Source organism: Saccopteryx bilineata, chromosome 2 (assembly GCF_036850765.1).
Source record: "Saccopteryx bilineata isolate mSacBil1 chromosome 2, mSacBil1_pri_phased_curated, whole genome shotgun sequence".
Lineage (NCBI taxonomy): Eukaryota > Metazoa > Chordata > Mammalia > Chiroptera > Emballonuridae > Saccopteryx > Saccopteryx bilineata.
In genome coordinates, this window is record NC_089491.1 from 144,910,001 (window position 1) to 144,931,085 (window position 21,085).

Consider the following 21,085-nt stretch of genomic DNA (forward strand, 5'->3'; position numbering starts at 1 on the left):
GAATTAAGATAAAGTTGCCCAGCACACCACAAACTCTTTGATGTATTGAGTGGCCTTTTATAAATGAACAAAAAAGGGAAAAAATATTATTTCCATATATTCTCCCATTCAAGTACTAACCAGGCCCGACCTGCTTAGCTTCCGAGATTAGACAAGATCGGGAGTGTTCCGGGTGATATATTAGTAGATCCATATATTCTCTACATCACATCCTATCACCTTTTCCCCTGCATACTGAATTTTAGGAATAATGTGAAAATAAGTTAAATTATGAGGCAATTTTTTTTACACTACTTCAATATATTGAAAGAGTCCTTATACTATTTATTAAAAAAAACACCACATAATGTTTTCCACTCTCTATTTTAGGCTGTCTCAAAAAAATAAAATTGAGATGCATAAGGCACATTATTGAATAACCCTAAAATATAAGTGAAATTGATTTGGGTGAATGAAAAACATTAATTTTCCAGCAATTATTACATATAGGTACCTTAGAACTTATTTTATGAATATAAGTGTTAGAATATTCTGGTTTTAGTGTTACAGCATTCGATCATAATTACCACTTTATTAAGTGTACATATTTGGGACTTTTTAAGGTACTCTATAGACCTGATGGCCAGCATGATGGGAAACTGTACTCAACGAATAAACACTCCATAGAAGTTCCAGTCCCGAGGAATGGAGAGTATGTGGTAGAAGTCCGTGCACACAGTGATGGAGGAGATGGAGTGGTGTCTCAAGTCAAAATTTCAGGTAAGCCAGTCATTTAAGACATTTCATTTGGGCAGCTGTAAGTTTCTCGGCTATATGGATTCTCAAGAGTAAAGGTAGGACTGATATCCACACCAATATCAGTGATTTGAAATGTCAAGGATGTCTTGAAACTTGACATTTTTTTCCCTTATGTGTCACAAAAGTAGATTTGCAACATACCACATACTTGTGGATTATCATCTGGATGCCAAAGCATAATTAAAATACCATAATGCATTAAAATGATACATAATACTAGACCATTAGATAATAATATCCAAACTTATGTTATATGAAAAGGAAATTCACTATTCTACTACTAATGTTCTTCTAACTCCCTTTTCCTTACACATATTAATATAGAAATAAAATAGAAGGGCAGTAAATGAGAGTTCCTTTACTGTCTCCCTTTCTGTCTCAGCATAGCCTTTCTCTGCAAACTCTATTTCTCACAGCATTGGTTAATTCAAAATAAATATTTGAGTCAATGACGTCTTCCCTTGTTTGGATTTGTGGAACTCTATTATTTGCTTAAATTTTGATACTTTTTTTCTTACCCTAGATGGAGAATATAGCTAATTATACAGAATTAAGATTGATGTTAATCTGAAAATGTTATGGGAGACTGAAATATTAGAAGATGCTGAATCAAAGATAGAAATATTTGACTTAGAAAAAAGTTGGTGATTTATAACTAAATAATATTTATGTATTAAACTAATAAAATATCCTTTAATGCAATGTTATAGTTTTTAGTCTGAGCATAGCTGCATAGAGAAACTGTAGAATTAACATTAGGAAATGTTAGCACTTTGGTGAATATTAATATTCTAGAATTTTTAAATTTATTTGCAATTTGTTTAAATTATTTATAGTAAGAAAACATGTAAATACACAGAAATTTTAAGCTTTCTTACAAATTTAAATAATTTATATTGAATTTTTTTTAGTTTAGATATCATTCTCATTTTAGAAAATTTGGAAATTACAGAAATCTGAAAGAAAAAAATTAATCAGTCATATGTCAAACACTAAATTAATTACTATAAATGTTTAGTGGAATTTACTTTGAGTAACCCTTTTATGCATATATACTTTCATGTTTTTGTTTCTATTACATATATCATGGTAAAGCCTACCTTTATCAATTACATTACAAGACTATTTCCCATATCATTAAAATTCTATAAATTTCATTTAAAATTATACAAAATATTCTCTCAAATATACAATATTTATCTACCTCTTCCAATTTTTTCTATCATAATACTATTTTAAATGCTTTTTTTATAAAGTGATCTTTCTGCAGGTTAAATTTAAATGATAAGAGTGTGACTTACTTGTATATTGCATTTACATTTTTATCATCATTGTATAGGAGTGCATTTCCACCGCACCACAGTTGAATTAGTCTCTCTTTATAGCCATTATTAATTTGATAGGAGAAAATGGAAGTCATTTTATTTTTAAAGCATTTTCTAAATTCTGAACTTTGATAACATACACCGTCACTATTTTAACACTTAGCGGGGATTTTTCACAAAAGGAAATCAGAATGAAATAGGAACATCATTTGGAGTGTGGTAGAGTGGGAAAAAAAACTAAGTAAATTGCTCTTGAATGTAGACTCTTTTCTATCTAGAAGCCAACCATAACACTCTATTGCTCTCTCTATTCCCTTACTCTTCATTCACTCCTAATGTGAAGCAAATCCGAGTTTCCTGGATTTAAATGATACAGGTTTGTAACTAGAAATGCTGTAGCAGTGACAGTTGCATCGGAATAATTATAACTAGTGATTTACTGATAAATAATACACAACTCTCCTGGGTGAGAGGAATTCCAGGTTTATAGCATTTGCCAATTGCTATGGAGTAAGTATTTTCCTCATGTTTGATTTCCAGTTTCCCACATGATGTCACTACCCATGAAGCTGGTAAGAGGTGTACAGTAGAACACCAATATATTGTATTGCCACCACCCAAATGCAGAAGTTGTAACCTCAGAAGCATTGATGATATTACAATGTAGTCAAATAATTAGAAAGGGATTAGTTTGGGTATTTGCTACCTTTGTTTTATTTTTTTTAATTTAATAAGTTTACATAATTTCAATTTTAATAACAATATTTTGAACAACTCATTTATAAATTTATTGAAAAGTTAAAAATTGGCTTTTGGGAGGTGGTGTGGGCCAACTGAAGCACACCATGGTTGCAACCTGACAGCCAGTGCAAACAGCTTATGTACACAAGACAGTGTGCTGTTTTATAAAACTCAGAGATACTCAGAATAGTTTCTTCTTTTCTTCGCAATTAATGAACAATATTCTTATTAATGCAGACTTTCTGTTATTTATCTCTTAGTCTAGCCATATAGTACAAAGAAACTGTAGGATTAATACTAGGGATTGTCAGTTGTTTGGTGAATAGTACCATTTTGGAATTTTATTATTTAAGTGTGAATTTTCAAATTGTCTAAATTATTTTTAATGAGAAAGCATGTAAGTACAAATGGAAATTTTCAGCTTTCTTAGATATTTAAAAGACTCTTAATACTTTCCTTTATTTCAGTTTTTGTGCCTAAAATATGTACTCAGGCATGTAATACATTGCTAGGTTAATGTTCATATGGGTTATACTGTCCATTAGTTCTTTCAACAAGTATTCATTAATTACCTGCAATATGCAGGCACAGTTCACATACTTAAAATATACTACCATTTATATATTTCCACATCCCTTCAAGCCCAGGTTACAATCATCTTTGCTGGCCCTACTGCAATTCTAAAATATTTCAGGGCTTCTAATTGTGGCTTCCTTTATTCTATGCAGCAGCCAGAGGGAGTCAAATTATATAACTCTCCTCTTGGAAAGCTATCTTAAAGAATAAAATCTAAATTTCGTATTGTGGCCTACAGTGCCCTGTATAATCTGGCCCTGCCAAACTCTCTCATCTCAAGTAAGTGATTTGTCTTTTGCTTGATTAAGCTTTCTCTCCTTGAACAAGCCAACTTTAAAACATTATTCCTACCTGGAAGCATCTGTACTTGTTCTTGCTGCTGTCTGGAATTCTTTGGATCTTGGCAAGGCATGTTCATTCTTGTCATGTTTGTGCTCAGATGTCACCTCCTCAGGGAATAATTATATGACCTTCAATGAAAGACTGCCCCATACTCTAATTTTTTGTCGCATTGTATCACAATTATCTTCATAATATTTACCACTACTTAGAATTATATTGTTTATTAGTTTATACAGTTGATTATCTCAAATGTAAGACATTAGTTTCAACATACACTCCTTAGGAACAAGCTCCTTTTTACTTTGTTCAGCCTTTGAATCTCCAATACCTAGGATACATATCCAGCACAGAGAGGAATTTTAGCAAGTAATTTTTTGAATAAATTCATGTTTTTATAGAGTAAAATTTAGAGTTAAAAATTAATTTGGACAACTTGGTTTAGTATCTAGAATGTAGATACACTTCCAATTAGGCCCTAGATTTGTATGATGCCATGGGCTAATCCACAAAGTTGATTCTTACAAAGATTAAGACTTCATGTTAGAGATACTCTAGAAAATTTATTAGACAAGGTCATCTGTAATTCCATTTCTCTCTGGCCTGAACACTGTTATCTGCTATTTTTATAAATTATTCCTTGTCATCTTTATAGTTTACATCAAGGCAAATAATTCATCACAAGGTCACTGCAAATATTTTTCTAATAAAGTCTGTATTTTCTGTTAAGAATCTCTTGTTTTTATACATCATTGTAAGTTAAATTAAGAATAATGTGAAGCAAGCCACAATATTTTGAATATAAATTTTTGTAAGCTAATTTGACTTATGATATATTTGCTGCAAATTTTAGAATACAGAATGACAAGTATCCTGGGTCATAAATTAATATCCACAAAGAAGCATGTATTTTATTATTTATATTTGAATGTGGATAGTTTGAGCTTTTATGTTTCTTTTTAGATTTAAACAGAATACATATATTTTAGTCAAATTTAAGGAGACTTTTAAGGACATTTTAGAGTCTGGACTTTGTCCTAAGAGCAAGAAGTATAGTCATTAGAAACCTTCAAGGTAAAATAGCATGATCAGATATTTGCAGTTAAAAAATCACTTTGGTGATTATGGAAAATTTATATGTAAGGAAATAATATGTAAGGGGATGGATTCCAAAGTTATTATCATAGAATGATTGAAGATGATGATGGTCTGGCCTGGGATATGGCAGTGGTGAAGTCTAGCATATGACCTATAAGAACAAGGCATCTTTTCCATTTAATTTAAAGTTCCTATATATTCATTTTGTTGATTTTCTGTCTTCTAATGAATCTGTAAATTTATCCTGATGTTACCACAGATGATGCAATTTAAACATTTAAACTACTATTTTTGGTAACTCCAAGCTATTAAGTTATACCCTATAACCAAAGCCACCAACTTAAACACTGATGAAAAACATATTTTGTTTTTTTCACTTTATCCTCTCTGGCCCAGGAGCAGAAGAGAAAGGACTAGAAAACTGTTTTATAGGTGGAACTTTTAGATGCTTAACTTCATTACTTACATGTCCCTCTTCTCAGTATCTAAGTTGTACACTATAAAAGAATCAATACGATTGTTGGGATGTTTAGATTTAATTCATGTGCTTTTACTTTAAAGTGCAATATTAACATCATTGATATTGCATATATCTTCAAAGTAAGCATGTTCAAAAATAAAAATTGGTGCTTCGCCCTGGCCGGTTGGCTCAGCGGTAGAGCGTCGGCCTGGCGAGCATAGGTCCCGGGTTCAATTCCCAGCCAGGGCACACAGGAGAAGCACCCATCTGCTTCTCCACCCCTCCCCCCTCCTTCCTCTCTGTCTCTCTCTTCCCCTCCTGCAGCTGAGGCTCCATTGGAGCAAAGATGGCCCGGGCACTGGGGATGGCTCCTTGGCCGCTGCCCCAGGCGCTAGAGTGGCTCTGGTCGCAACAGAACTACGCAGCAGAGCATCGTCCCCTGGTGGGCAGAGCGTTGCCCCTGGTGGGCGTGCCAGGTGGATCCCAGTCGGGCACATGCGGGATTCTGTCTGTCTCTCCCCGTTTCCAGCTTCAGGAAAAAAAAAAAAAAATTGGTGCTTCAAATATTGCACAACAGCCTTTGTGTGTGTGTGTGTGTGTGAATGTATATGTATATATATTTCTTTAATGACAAGAAGCTATATAATTCAGTGATCCCTATATATATTTTTTTTAATAAATTTTTATTAATGGTAATGGGATGACATTAATAAATCAGGGTACATATATTCAAAGAAAACATGTCTAGGTTATTTTGTCATCAAATTATGTTGCAAACCCCTCGCCCAAAGTCAGATTGTCCTCTGTCACCCTCTATCTAGTTCTCTGTGCCCCTCCCCCTCCCCCTAACTCTCTCCCTCCCTCCCTCCCATGTCCTCCCTCCCCCCCCCCCCACCCTTGGTAACCACCACACTGTTGTCCATGTCTCTTAGTCTCATTTTTATGTTCCACCAATGTATGGAATCATGTAGTTCTTGTTTTTTTTCTGATTTACTTATTTCACTCCTTATAATGTTATCAAGATCCCACCATTTTGCTGTAAATGATCTGATGTCATCATTTCTTATGGCTGAGTAGTATTCCATAGTGTATATGTGCCACATCTTCTTTATCCAGTCTTCTATTGAAGGGTTTTTTGGTTGTTTCCATGTCTTGGCCACTGTGAACAGTGCTGCAATGAACATGGGGCTACATGTGTCTTCACGTATCAATGTTTCTGAGGTTTTGGGGTATATACCCAGTAGAGGGATTGCTGGGTCATAAGGTAGTTCTATTTGCAGTTTTTTGAGGAACCACCATACTTTCCTCCATAATGGTTGTACTACTTTACATTCCCACCAACAGTGAATGAGGGTTCCTTTTTCTCCACAGCCTCTCCAACATTTGCTATTACCCGTCTTGTTGATAATAGCTAATCTAACAGGAGTGAGGTGGTATCTCATTGTAGTTTTGATTTGCATTTCTCTAATAACTAATGAAGCTGAGCATCTTTTCATATATCTGTTGGCCATTTGTATCTCTTCCTGGGAGAAGTGTCTGTTCATGTCCTCTTCCCATTTTTTTATTGGATTGTTTGTTTGTTTGTTGTTGAGTTTTATGAGTTCTTTGTAAATTTTGGATATTAGGCCCTTATCTGAGCTGTCCTTTGAAAATATCAGTTCCCATATAGTTGGCTGTCTGTTTATTTTGATATCAGTTTCTCTTGCAGAGCAAAAACTTTTAATTCTGATGTAGTCCCATTCATTTATCTTTGCCTTCACTTCTCTTGCCATTGGAGTCAAGTTCATAAAATGTTCTTTAAAACCCAGGTCCATGATTTTAGTACCTATGTCTTCTTCTATGTACTTTATTGTTTCAGGTCTTATATTTAGGTCTTTGATCCATTTTGAATTAATTTTAGTACACGGGGACAGGCTGTAGTCGAGTTTCATTCTTTTGCATGTGGCTTTCCAGTTTTCCCAACACCATTTGTTGAAGAGGCTTTCTTTTCTCCATTGTGTGTTGTTGGCCCCTTTATCAAAGATTATTTGACCATATATATGTGGTTTTATTTCTGGGCTTTCTATTCTGTTCCATTGGTCTGAGTGTCTATTTTTTTGCCAATACCATGCTGTTTTGATTATCGTGGCCCTATAATATAGTTTAAAGTCAGGTATTGTAATGCCCCCAGCTTCATTCTTTTTCCTTAGGATTGTTTTGGCTATTCGGGGTTTTTTATAGTTCCATATAAATCTGATGATTTTTTGTTCCATTTCTTTAAAAAATCTCATAGGGATTTTGATGGGAATTGCATTAAATTTGTATATTGCTTTGGGTAATATGGCCATTTTGATTATATTTATTCTTCCTATCCAAGAACAAGGAATATTTTTCCATCTCATTGTATCTTTTTCGATTTCCCTTAACAATGCTTTGTAATTTTCATTATATAGGTCCTTTACGTTCTTTGTTATGTTTATTCCTAGGTATTTTATTTTTTTTGTTGCAATCGTGAAGGGGATTATTTTTTTGAGTTCGTTTTCTAATATTTCATTGTTGGCATATAGAAAGGCTATGGACTTTTGTATGTTAATTTTGTATCCTGCGACCTTACTGTATTGGTTTATTGTTTCTAATAATCTTTTTGTGGAGTCCTTCGGGTTTTCGATGTATAGGATCATATCATCAGCAAAAAGTGATAGCTTTACTTCTTCTTTTCCGATATGGATGCCTTTTATTTCTTTGTCTTGTCTGATTGCTCTGGCCAGAACTTCTAGCACCACGTTGAATAAGAGTGGAGAGAGTGGACAACCCTGTCTTGTTCCTGATTTAAGGTAGAAAGTCCTCAGTTTTATGCTGTTTAATAGGATGTTGGCTGATGGTTTATCATATATGGCCTTTATCATGTTGAGATATTTTCCTTCTATACCCATTTTGTTGAGAGCCTTAAACATAAAATTGTGTTGTATTTTATCAAAAGCCTTTTCTGCATCTATTGATAAGATCATGTGGTTTTTGTTCTTTGTTTTGTTGATATGGTGTATTACGTTAACCGTTTTGCGTATGTTGAACCATCCTTGAGATTCTGGGATGAATCCCACTTGATCATGATGTATTATTTTTTTAATATGTTGTTGTATTCGGTTTGCCAGTATTTTGTTTAGTATTTTAGCATCTGTATTCATTAGAGATATTGGTCTGTAGTTTTCTTTCTTTGTGCCATCCTTGCCTGGTTTTGGTATGAGGGTTATGTTGGCCTCATAAAATGTGTTTGGAAGTATTGCTTCTTCTTCAATTTTTTGGAAGACTTTGAGTAGAATAGGAACCAAGTCTTCTTTGAATGTTTGATAGAATTCACTAGTATAACCGTCTGGGCCTGGACTTTTATTTTTGGGGAGATTTTTAATAGTTTTTTCTATTTCCTCCCTGCTGATTGGTCTGTTTAGGCTTTCTGCTTCTTCATGACTCAGTCTAGGAAGGTTGTATTGTTCTAGGAATTTAACCATTTCTTCTAGATTGTTGTATTTGGTGGCATATAATTTTTCATAGTATTCTACAATAATTCTTTGTATTTCTATGATGTCTGTGGTGATCTCTCCTCTTTCATTTTGGATTTTATTTATTTGAGTCCTGTGTCTTTTTTCCTTGGTGAGTCTTGCCAAGGGTTTGTCAATTTTGTTGATCTTTTCAAAGAACCAGCTCCTTGTTTTATTGATTTTTTCTATAGTTTTTCTGTTCTCTATTTCATTTGTTTCTGCTCTGATTTTTATTATCTCCTTTCTTTGGCTGGTTTTGGGTTGTCTTTGTTCTTCTTTTTCTAGTTCCTTAAGGTGTGAAGTTAAGTGGTTTACTTCGGCTCTCTCTTGTTTGTTCATATAGGCCTGAAGTGATATGAACTTTCCTCTTATTACTGCTTTTGCTGCATCCCAGAGATTCTGATATGTCGTATTTTCATTTTCATTTGTCTGTATATATCTTTTGATTTCTGCGCTTATTTCTTCTTTGACCCATTCATTTTTTAGAAGTATGTTGTTTAGTTTCCACATTTTTGTGGGTTTTTCCCCCTCTTTTTTGCAGTTGAATTCTAGTTTCAAGGCTTTATGATCAGAAAATATGCTTGGTACAATTTCAGTTTTTCTAAATTTGCTGATATTGTCTTTGTGGCCCAACATATGGTCAATTCTTGAGAATGTTCCATATACACTAGAGAAAAATGTATACTCTGTCGCTTTGGGATGAAGTGTCCTGTAGATGTCTATCATATCCAGGTGTTCTAGTATTTCGTTTAAGGCCACTATATCTTTATTGATTCTCTGTTTGGATGACCGATCTAGAGCCGTCAGCGGTGTATTGAGGTCTCCAAGTATGATTGTATTTTTGTTAGTTTTTGTTTTAAGGTCAATAAGTAGCTGTCTTATATATTTTGGTGCTCCTTGGTTTGGTGCATATATATTAAGGATTGTTATGTCTTCTTGATTCAACTTCCCCTTAATCATTATGAAATGACCATTTTTGTCTCTGAGTACTTTTTCTGTCTTGTAGTCAGCATTATTAGATATGAGTATTGCTACGCCTGCTTTTTTTTGGGTGTTGTTTGCTTGGAGTATTGTTTTCCAGCCTTTCACTTTGAATTTGTTTTTATCCTTGTTGCTTAGATGTGTTTCTTATAGGCAGCATATAGTTGGATTTTCTTTTTTAATCCATTCTGCTACTCTGTGTCTTTTTATTGGTAAGTTTAATCCATTTATATTTAGTGTAATTATTGACACTTGTGGGTTCCCTACTGCCATTTTATAAATTGCTTTCTGTTAGTTTTGTATCTAGTTTGATTCTTCTCTTTTGTTTTTCTATCATTTGTTTTTGTTTGTTTGTGTTCCATACTTCTTTCCTCTGTTGCTACCTTTTTTAAGTTAAGTGTTTTTGTGGTGGTTTTTTTAAGGGTGGTTACCATTAAGTAATGAAAAGGGTACCTACCATATTCATTGTAGTACCCTATCTTATAAGTATTTCTGCACTTCATCATCCTTTGCTACTGTTAATCTCCATCCTCTCCCCCCTTTTTTTCCTTTGTTGTCACAGTTTAAGTTTGGTTTTATTGTGTTCTTGGTGGAGCTGTTACTTGTGGTGTTGTTTTCTTTTGTTCTTTGAATCTGGTTGGAAAACCCCCTTTAGTATTTCCTGGAGTGGGGGCTTTCTGTTGATAAATTCTCTCATCTTTTCTGTATTTGTGAATGTTTTTATATCTCCTTCATACTTGAAGGATAGCTTTGATGGGTATAGTATTCTTGGCTGAAAGTTCCTCTCTTTCAGGGCTTTAAATATTGGGGTCCACTCTCTTCTAGCTTGTAGAGTTTCTGCTGAGAAATCTGATGATAATCTAATAGGCCTTCCTTTATATGTTGTACTCTTCTTTTCCCTGGCTGCCTTGAGAATTTTTTCTTTGTCATTGGTTTGTGTCATCTTTATTATGATGTGCCTTGGAGTGGGTTTGTTGGGGTTAAGAAAACTTGGTGTTCTGTTTGCTTCTTGAATTTGAGGCTTTAGTTCCTTCCACAGGCTTGGGAAGTTCTCGTCTATTATTTGTTTGAGTATATTCTCCATTCCATTTTCTTTCTCTTCTCCCTCTGATATACCTATTATTCTTATGTTATTCTTTCTGATGGAGTCAGACAATTCTTGTAGGGCTTTCTCATTTTTTATTATTTTTGAGTCTCTTTCTTCTCTCTGTTGTGCCTCAAGTTGTTTGTCTTCTATTTCACTAATCTTATCTTCAATCTGGGCTGTTCTGTTAGCTAAGCTTGTTACCTCGTTTTTCAGCTCGTGAATTGAGTTTTTCATTTCTGTTTGATTTGTTTTTATAGTTTCAATTTCCTTGGTAATATATTCTTTGTGTTCATTGAGTTGTTTTCTGATCTCCCTATATTGTCTTTCTGTGTTTTCTTGTATATCTCTGAGTATTTTTAAGATTTCTAGTTTAAATTCTCTGTCATTTAGCTCCAAGGCTTCCAATATGTTAAGTCTTTTCTCCATAGATTTTTCCACATCTATTTGTGTTACCTCTCTTTCTTTTGTATCCATAATATTCGATTTCCTCTTTCTTATCAGCATCTGAGGGTGGTCTTATTGATAGCACGCAGGCGCACTCCCTCGCGGCTTGAATGAGCGTCGCTGCGGTAGCTTCCTCCACACCCTCGTCTCTCAGATTCAAGTGATAACAGTCCTTTTGCTTTCAGTTTGTGTGGAACTCCGGAATGCTCCGAGGATAAATTTTTCTGTTTCTAGTTGATAAATTTGTTGTGATTTAGGGGAGAGCTGTCGGACGCGCTTCTCACGGCGCCATTTCCGTGACGTCACCGATCCCTATATTTGTAATTTTGTAAATGTCCTTTATCATTTGTGAAGCAATAGATTGCCATGAGTAAATGAACTATTAACCTAAATATTTGAAATGGTATATTATAGGACAGTTGAATGCCATCCTTATAAGTCTATCATAATATATTTTGTGTGTGTGTGTGACAAAAATAGAAAGAGACAGAGAAAGGGACAGATAGGGACAGACAGGAAGGAAGAGAGATGAGAAGCATCAGTTCTTCATTGCAGCACCTTAGTTGTTCATTGATTGCTTTCTCATATATGTCTTGACCGAGGGGCAGAGCAAGTGACCCCTTCCTTAAGCCAGCAACCTTGGGTCCAAGCTGCTGAGCTTTTGCTCAAACCAGATGAGCCCGCACTCAAACTGGCAACCTTGGGGTCTCAAAGCTGGGTCCTCTGAGCCCCAGTCCAATGCTCTATTCACTGCGCTACTGCCTTGTCAGGCCATCATCATAATTTAAAAATTTTATCATTACGATTATAGCACAATCAAATATTGTCACTCAGGAAATGCTGTGTCTCCAACCATTTTGAAATCACCAGATATTTTGAATTACTTTACTTCATTTGTATGGGGTCATTTCCAGCAATCAAGGTAATTAATCTAGCCTATATATTTCTAGGCTGATAAACAGCTTAAGTTTAAAACTACTTCTAACATACAGGGTGGGAGAAAAGTAGATTTACAGTTGTAAGTATGCAAAACACAGTTTTTCCTTTTATTATTATTTGTTAATTATTGTATTATTTTCCATACAAATAACTGTAAACCAATTTTTGCCCCTCCCAGTATACACAGTCCTTTTATTAACTTTGAATCGTGACTATCCAGTCAAATCCTTTTCCAATTGTTAGGCTGTTTTATAATAAACATGAGAGCAGAGGAGAACTATCTGAACAAAGTAATGTTTTGTACATTTCTAAATTTGACTTTGAGTGGTGACTCATTGCCCTGATTATTTTAAATGTAACTATGAATGACTGAAATTTGTCCAAGAGTTGAGCATAAGGGGAATTACCAGGGTCTTACTCATCTTTCAGTAGCTTTCTGTGTTAGTTCTCGAAGCAGAATTGACCACTCTGCCCAGCCATAGATAGCATCTCTGCATCTACGCTAATTTGAGTTTTTCAGATCTTCTCCAGAGTTTCTGTTAGCTACTAGTTCACACACAGTCTCTGCATACTATTTTGTGTTCATTTACTTAGATTCTAAAATAATTTGCGAAATTCCTCAGTGGAATACATGATAACAATAGGAAAGGATATTAAAGATAATCTTCCAAGATTGACTTCATTTTGGTTTATGAAATACAGTCTTATTCTCTGGAGCTCTATTATGTATTATAATGTGCAAATAGTTTCTTTCCTCTGAGAAAGGAAACTTTTAAAAATTCCATATTTTTATAATACCTTTGCTCTCCAGAAAATTGATTCATTCAATAAACATCTACTGACCACCAACAAGATGACAAGCATTCTGCTAGGTTCTTGATTATAATAATAGACCAGCCCTCTTCAAAGTTTGTGTTCTAGTGGATATCAGGAAAATAAAGAACTAGCACAAATAATAAAATATATTAATATATAAGTTTGTTGAGGCTTATAAGAAAAAAGTGACTAATATAGAGAACAAAAGTGGTAGAAATGATTTGAATAGGGTGATTGGGTCAAGCTTCTCTACTTAGGTCATATTTAGCCTGAAATCTAAAGGAAAAGAACTAGCCATACCACAAAAGTGGGAATGGGAGTACCAGGTACAGGGAATGGCAGGAAAGAACTCACCAAGTTCATGAAAGGGGAAGGAGGCCAGTGCCCCTATTCGTGGTGTGGGATGTGTTGCAGAGATGACAAGGGCAAAAGGCCTGGCCCTGACTGCACCTCAGACTCATACCATTCTGCTCTCATCCTAACTCTCTCCTTCACTCCATTCTTACAGGATTTGCCAGGAGTTCATACTTCATTCTGTGTTCAACGGGAGAACACAGATGTGCTTTCAGGAGATGATGAGTAGCACAATCTGATTTAAGATTATGTCTGCTACAGTGGAGAAAGTACATTAGCTAGAACAAAAGGGGCGTTAGTGGAGCTGGTTGAGAAATGAGCATGTCTGAGACCCAGTCAAAACAAGCAGAGTTTCTTGCAGAAAAAAAAATAATTTATAGGATAATATTAAGTGTTTTATTGCTCTGGGATGCAAAGCAAATTACAAGACCTTTCCCTGGATAAATTATTAAAGGATGTATATGGAGACATTATATACATTTCAAGGGGAAAAAGGAACATTCTAGAAAGTTTTCTATAAAAATTTTAGCTGAAAAACACAATAGTTAATGATACAAATATGTAAAACAAAAAGATTCATAAGCTTGCTGGAGCGAAAGGTGTCCAGCATGTTTATGTGTCATCGTGTGTGACTCCTCCCCAGGGCGTGGAACCCCCTGCAGGATGTTCACGGCTTATGCTCTCGGGGCTACACTTTCAACACTGTCTCTGATGGGGTGGAACGCACTGTTTTGCAAGCAGCTTTATCAGTACCTTTAATCAGTAGGTCACAGATCTCTGATCAATTCTGTAATGATTGAACTAGTTTTCAATGAAATCAAGCTCACAAGGTCAACCCATAGATTGCTATCAAGTTCCTTCTTTTTTGTCTTCTGTCAGTGAAAGATGATATATTTTTTAGGGAAGATGAAACATCTCTGGATATTTTAATCATGTATTGAATTAGAGTCTTTAAAAAGTAAAACTTTTTATAAGCGCTATAACAGTGAATGCTGGTATTGAGAAAAGCAGAAAAAAAGAAAATTATAGTTGAAAGGGACCCACACAGTAGTCCATCTGCAGGCAGCTCAGATCGAGTTCCACAGGAGAAGCTCTGGAGGTAGTGGCACCACCTTACTTTTGACACCTGTTGAGGCCCACATTCCTGGCTTCTGCTTTTCAATGACCTTCAATTCACATTCTCTAGTTCAGAGGTTGGGAACCTTTTTGGCTGAGAGAGCCATGAACACCACATATTTTAAAATGTAATTCCATGAGAGCCATACAATATATTTAACACTAAATATAAATAAATGTGTGCATTTTATGTAAGACCAACACTTTTAAAGTATAATAAGTCTCGAATTCTTTTTAATAACATTGTTTGCTAACCAAGGATGAATAAAGTACTTCTTACCATTAATGCAACTTCTGGTGCTGCATGGTTTTGCTGATGGCTTTGTAATCTGGTTGATACATGGTGAGGTTAAGCTTCATGCAGGCATTGAGGCATCCATCTGTTAAACGTGATCATAGGTTGGTCTTAACGTTCTTTAGATGTGAGAAAGACTGCTCACATGCATGCATAGAGCCAAACATTGTCAGTAGAGCAATACTCACATGCTGCAGTGTGTGATATGTGACGGGAAGTGCGTTCCAAGTTTTGACAATCAGCTGGTCTGCGGGTTGAAGTTTTTTATTTCTCCCCACTTGTGTTTGCTCGCCAACTCTGCTTGCTGTCATGCAAGTCTTTCCAAATCTTCATTTAGTGACTTGAACTTATTCACCCACATGTCTGAAGCCTTCAGGTCAGCAGCTTGCAGCTCAACATCTCTGATGGAGACATCGAGGATGTAACTCAGGTCAGTGCTGTCCACTGCACACTCGTGTGGATGGGTGATGAACTGAAAAAGATGAGTGTGCTCACGAAATTCTCCAAAGTGCAATGTGAATTATTGCAAGAGATTAGATGTGAAGCCTGCTAGCTGCTGGAAATCAAGATGTTGAGCAGGGTCACTTGCTGTGCATGCATCCTTAAACTCTCCCCATTTTTCAAAGTGTAGTAAACAACCTGTTTCAATATCAGCAATGAAGAGTTCCACCTTGTTTTCAAATGCAAACACTGCTTGTTGAAGGGATAAGACTATATTTCTAATGCCTTGCATTTTCACATTGAGCTGGTTCACATGTTCAGTCATGTCCATGAGATAGTAGAACTTCAGGAGCCACTCAGTGTTAGCTAACTCAGGATGCTTGACATTTTTCATTTCAAGAAAAGTCTGGATTTCACTCAGACAATCTGCAAAACGGCTGAGCACCTTCCCTCTTGACAACCAACAAACGTTGCTGTGCAGAAGCAGACCAGGATAATTATTCCCAACTTCATCTAGCAGTGTTTTAAACTGGTGATCATTTAAAGCTCTGGCAACAATAAAGTTGACCACCCAAATGACCAGCACCATCACCTCACCAAGCTGCTCGCCACGCATCTGAGCACAAAGCACCTCCTGATGTAGGATGCAGTGAAACTTAGGATGGATCTCTTTTCATGTTCATGAAGAAGCGCTACGAATCCTCTGGTTTTCCCCACCATGCACGGAGTACCATCAGTACGCACCAAAATAAGTTTATCCGTCGGTAGATTTTTTTCTTTAGTGAACTCAGTGAAAGACTTGAATAAATCTTCCCCTCTTGTTGTCTCTTTCATAGACAAAACAGCAAGACTTTCCTCACGTAGTTGTCACCAACAGCATACCTTGCAATCATGCTGAAGTGGGATAAATGGCTTACATCTGTTGACTCATCCAAAGTGAGAGAAAAGAATGGTGCTGCATTTATGTCCTTCACTTGTATTGCCTCAATTTGATTTGCTCTCATGATGGTATGATTGTGAACAGTTCTTGCCAACAGAGGCATGTCTTTTATTCGTTTGATTATCTTGTCTTTACCCAAAAAGTCGTCAAAAAGTTCATTGGCAACATCAAGCATGAATGTTTTGGCATACTCCCCATCTGTGAATAACTTTTAATTTCTCACAATTGCTAAAGCACCAGCAAAGCTAGCCGAATTCCAGTCACCTTGTTGGGTCCAAACACGGAGTTGCTGCTGACTAGCTTGCACTCTGCACAGTAGCTCTTGACATGCTTTCTTCCTGCTGTCCCCTCTGGATATATCGATGCAAATGTAGGATGGCATGTGTCGAAGTGCCATTTTATATTTGACCATTTCATCGATGCAATTTTATCATTGCATATTAGACACACTGCAGAACCTGCTGTCTCCACAAAGGTGAATTCCTCTCTCCATTCCTGCTTAAAAGTACAATACTCCTCACCTTTTTTTCTTTTAGCCACCTTCTTTGTCAAAAGGGTTTCTTCAGTTAGCTAGCTGACTACTTGATTAAAAGGAAGGAAGTTTACTTCCTGACCTCACAACAACCCATGTATGTTATGCATTATCCAATAAAAATTTGGTGTTGTCCCGGAGAACAGCTGTGATTGGCTTCAGCCACCCGCAACCATGAACATGAGTGGTAGGAAATGAATGGATTGTAATAAATGAGAATGTTTTATATTTTTAACGTTATTATTTTTTTATTAAAGATTTGTCTGCGAGCCAGATGTAGCCATCAAAAGATCCACATCTGGCTCGCGAGACATAGGTTCCCGACCCCTGCTCTATTGCCTCTCAGTGGCAAGAGTCTAGGAAGGGTAGTGTTCATATGTTTATCCCAGACATACACAGAACAGTTTAGGGAGCAAGAACAATGATACTGAAATTCTAAAAGAAATTGTAGCACATCATCTCCAAAAGCAAATAGGTTTCTATGATAACCATCAAAACTAACAAGAGCCCAGCCAAATTTGAATTTTTTATATGTTAAATGAAATGAAAGAAAAAATTGGCTCTTAATTTCTAAATTGATTTCATGACATATAAATTCATATTATTGAAAACACCATTATAATTGTAGCACAAGGCCCTGGCCAGTTTGCTCAATGGATGTGTGGATGTCCCAGGTTCAATTCTTAGGGCACACAGGAGAAGCGTACATCTGCTTCTCCACCCCTCTTCATCTCCCTTCTCTCTTTCTCTCTTCCCTTCCCACAACCATGGTTCAATTGGTTCCAGCATATCACCTGGGCACTGAGATGACTCTGTGGAGCCTCCACCTCAGGTGCTAAAAATAGCTTCATTGTGAGCAGTGTCCCAGATGTGCAGAGCATCAGATGGGGGTTGCCTGGTGGATCCTGGTGAGGGTGCATGCAGGAGTCTGTCTCTCTATCTCCCTTCTTGTTACTTTGGAAAGTAAGGAAAAAAATTGTAGGACAAGAAAACCTGTAGTTATTGAAGCTATATCATGAAAATATCTCACAGGAAGATTTACTCAGGATACAGAAAATATGATTAATATCACTTGATCACCAACACTCACATACAACGACATGGCTACTATTTTTAGTTACTCCCTATATTAACTTTTTTAGTATTATGATAACATCATATTAGATATCATTGAATACAGACCTCTTTTCTGAATTTCCAATTTTTTCTTAGGAAATATTCTTAGAAGTGTAATAACTGGATTAAAGGGCAGGACATTTTAAAGACTTGCAAATTTTGACACTTGCCAAATTGCTATCCAAGCAGCAATGCCCACATATTATTATAAACGATTGTCAAATAGCATTTTGCTATTCATTATATCTTAGTTAATTAAGCAAAGATACTATCTCATAATTTTTTATTTTTAATTATTATTCAAATGAAAGTATTTATATGTTTAATAGCTACTTTTAGTTCCGTTTCTATGAAGTTCTGTTTATGTTCTTTTCTGTTTAATATCAATTACTTTCTTTAAAATTTTAAGATCAACTTATAAAATAAGATTTAAAAATTTATATGACACATTTGTAGCAAATTTTTTTTTCAAGACTATTTATATGTTATTGAGGCTTGGTAAATATGATTTATACTTATGCACAATAGTGAATTCTTATAATAAAAAAATCAAATAGTGCAATAAACAAAATGTCATAGAATAATAGATACAATTTAGTCTATTTATATGAAGTTTTGTTTATTTGTTTGTTTGTTTGTATTTTTCTGAAGCTGGAAACGGGGAGAGACAGTCAGACAGACTCCCGCATGCGCCCAACTGGGATCCACCCGGCACACCCACCAGGGGCGATGCTCTGCCCACCAGGGGGTGATGCTCTGCCCCTCCGGGGCATCGCTCTTCCACGTCCAGAGCCACTCTAGTGCCTGGGGCAGAAGCCAAGGAGCCATCCCCAGCAAAGCCATTGGCCATCTTTGCTCCAATGGAGCCTTGGCTGCGGGAGGGGAAGAGAGAGACAGAGAGGAAGGAGGGGGGGGGGTGGAGAAGCAAATGGGCGCTTCTCCTATGTGCCCTGGCCGGGAATCGAACCCGGGTTCCCCGCACGCCAGGCCGACGCTTTACCGCTGAGCTAACCGGCCAGGGCCTTATATGAAGTTTAAATGAAGAAAATAATGAAGCAATGTTTAAAGAGGTACATATATGGTGAAAATAAAACAATGGTTAATACAAAATTCAGTAGGGTGTTGCCTTGTGACAGGGCAGGGGGCACAGACCAGGAGGCAACCAGAAAGAAGCTTGTAAGGTGGTAACAATGTTATTTCTTTGCCTGACTGGTAAGTATACAAGTGGGTTGTTGTTTTGTGGTTGTTAATGATATTTTTAATATACTAACTTGCATAACTTATTTTAAAATTGTGAAATTTAAATGGGAATTGAAAAAGTTAAGAACTAAAGAAAGATACTGAATTTGGCATTTTAGAAGTCTGTATTAGGCCCTGGTCGGTTGTTCAGTGGATAGAGCACGGCCTGGCATATGGATGTCCAGGGTATGATTCCCAGTCAGGGCACATAGGAAAAGCGACCATCTGCTTCTCTTCCTCTCCCTCTCCTTGTTTTCTCCCTCTACCTCTCCTGCAACCAGTGGCTTGACTGTTTCGAGCATCAGCCTAGCCACTGAGGATAGCTCCATTGATTCAAGCATCAGCCCCAGATGGGGGTTAACAGGTGGATCCCAGTTGGAGTGCATGGCTCTCCCCTCCCCCTCTGGCTTGTAGTTGGCCATTTCCTCTAAGTTTCTCCACATGGTCTTTTCTGTATATGTCTATGTCCAAATTTTCCCTTCCTGTAAGAACACCAGTCATGTTGGATTAGAGCCCACACTAATAAGTTCATTTTAACTAAAACACCATCTCTGAATATAGTCATTCAAATATTGGAGGTTAGGGCTTCAATACATGAATATTTGAGGGGACAAAATTCAGCTCATAACAAGGTCCTTGGTAATTAAAATAGAAAATCTTCCAGCGGTAGAGCGTCGGCCTGGCATGTGGAAGTCCCAGGTTTGATTCCTGGCCAGAGCACACAGGAGAAGCACCCATCTGCTTCTCCACCCTTCCCCCTCTCCTTTTTCTCTATCTCTCTCTTCCCCTCCCACAGCCAAGGCTCCATTGGAGCAAAGTTGGCCCCGGGCACTGAGGACTGCTCTGTGGCCTCTGCCTCAGGTGCTAGAATGGCTCCAGCCGCAACGAAGCAATGCCCAGGTGGGCAGAGCATTGCCTTCTAGTGGGCTTGCCAGGCTGCATGGTTGGGTGCATGCAGGAGTCTGTCTGTTTTCCTCCCCACTTCTAACTTTGAAAAAATATAAGAGAGAGGGAGAGGGAGAGAGAGAGAGAGAGAGAGAGAGAGAGAGAATCTTCCATAAAAATGTGGGTAAAAGTCTTATTTCTTTAATCAAGCCTCATAGAGCTTAAATTCTTAAAGGGAGGAGGCAAAATCAGTTGAGGAAGGTGGATGAGGAGCAATGGAAAGGGTGCCCCAGCTAGGGCCTATGTTTTCAGAGAGAGCAGCGGGGAAAGCCTGCTCTGAGGAGGTAACAGTGGGAAAGAGAATTCAATGGAGTGAGGGAATAGTCCATGTAACTTATCTGAAAACAAAAGCATTCCTACTAAAACAAACTCCTTAAACTTAAGAGTATGTTTAGTTGTTCAAGAAACAGCCAGGAGACCAGTGTGACTGGGGCTAAGCAAGCCATGGGATGAGCGGACACAATGAGGCTAGAGAGGTAGATGGGACCTGAATTCTGACAAGGTTTGCAGATCCTGGGTGAGGACTCAGGAGTTGTCTCTTAATGGGATGGAAAACCATTCATTGAAGCATTTCAAGCTAGGAAGTGACATGATCAGGTTTATATTTTACAAGTCTTATTTTAGTTATTCTTTGGAAAAAGGTAGAAATCTAATGAATGGTAGGAAAAAGTCTTTGTGAGTCTCAAGAAATAGGGAGGCTGGTTAGAAACCAAAGGTGAAAGTCCAAGCAAGAGATGAAGTCAGCTTTGACTACAGTGGTCACAGTAGAAGAATTAAGAAGTAGAGTCAGGATTTATTTGAAGACTGCCCAACAATGCTTTTGGATGTTTTGATAAGGGGTATGAAGAAGTATTTGGCATAACTCTTAAGAATTTAGATTGACCAACAGAATCATCTCTTAAAATGTCCAACAGAATTATTCCTTTTAACAGAATGACCAACTAGAAATGGATGATTGAAAAAGAAAAGTTAAGAGTTCAAATTTTGA

General features: G+C 36.7%; 1 protein-coding gene across 3 annotated transcripts in view; it reads left to right on the plus strand.

Annotated features, from left to right (window-relative positions):
* The window catches only part of CNTN1 (contactin 1), a 388,569-nt gene that overhangs the window by 344,106 nt on the left and 23,378 nt on the right, over positions 1–21,085 (plus strand). For all 3 annotated transcript variants that reach the window (XM_066258119.1, XM_066258117.1, XM_066258118.1), the window contains one exon: positions 603–759. In XM_066258119.1, coding sequence (XP_066114216.1) covers positions 603–759 — 157 coding nt within the window. The remainder of the gene's footprint in view (positions 1–602; positions 760–21,085) is intronic.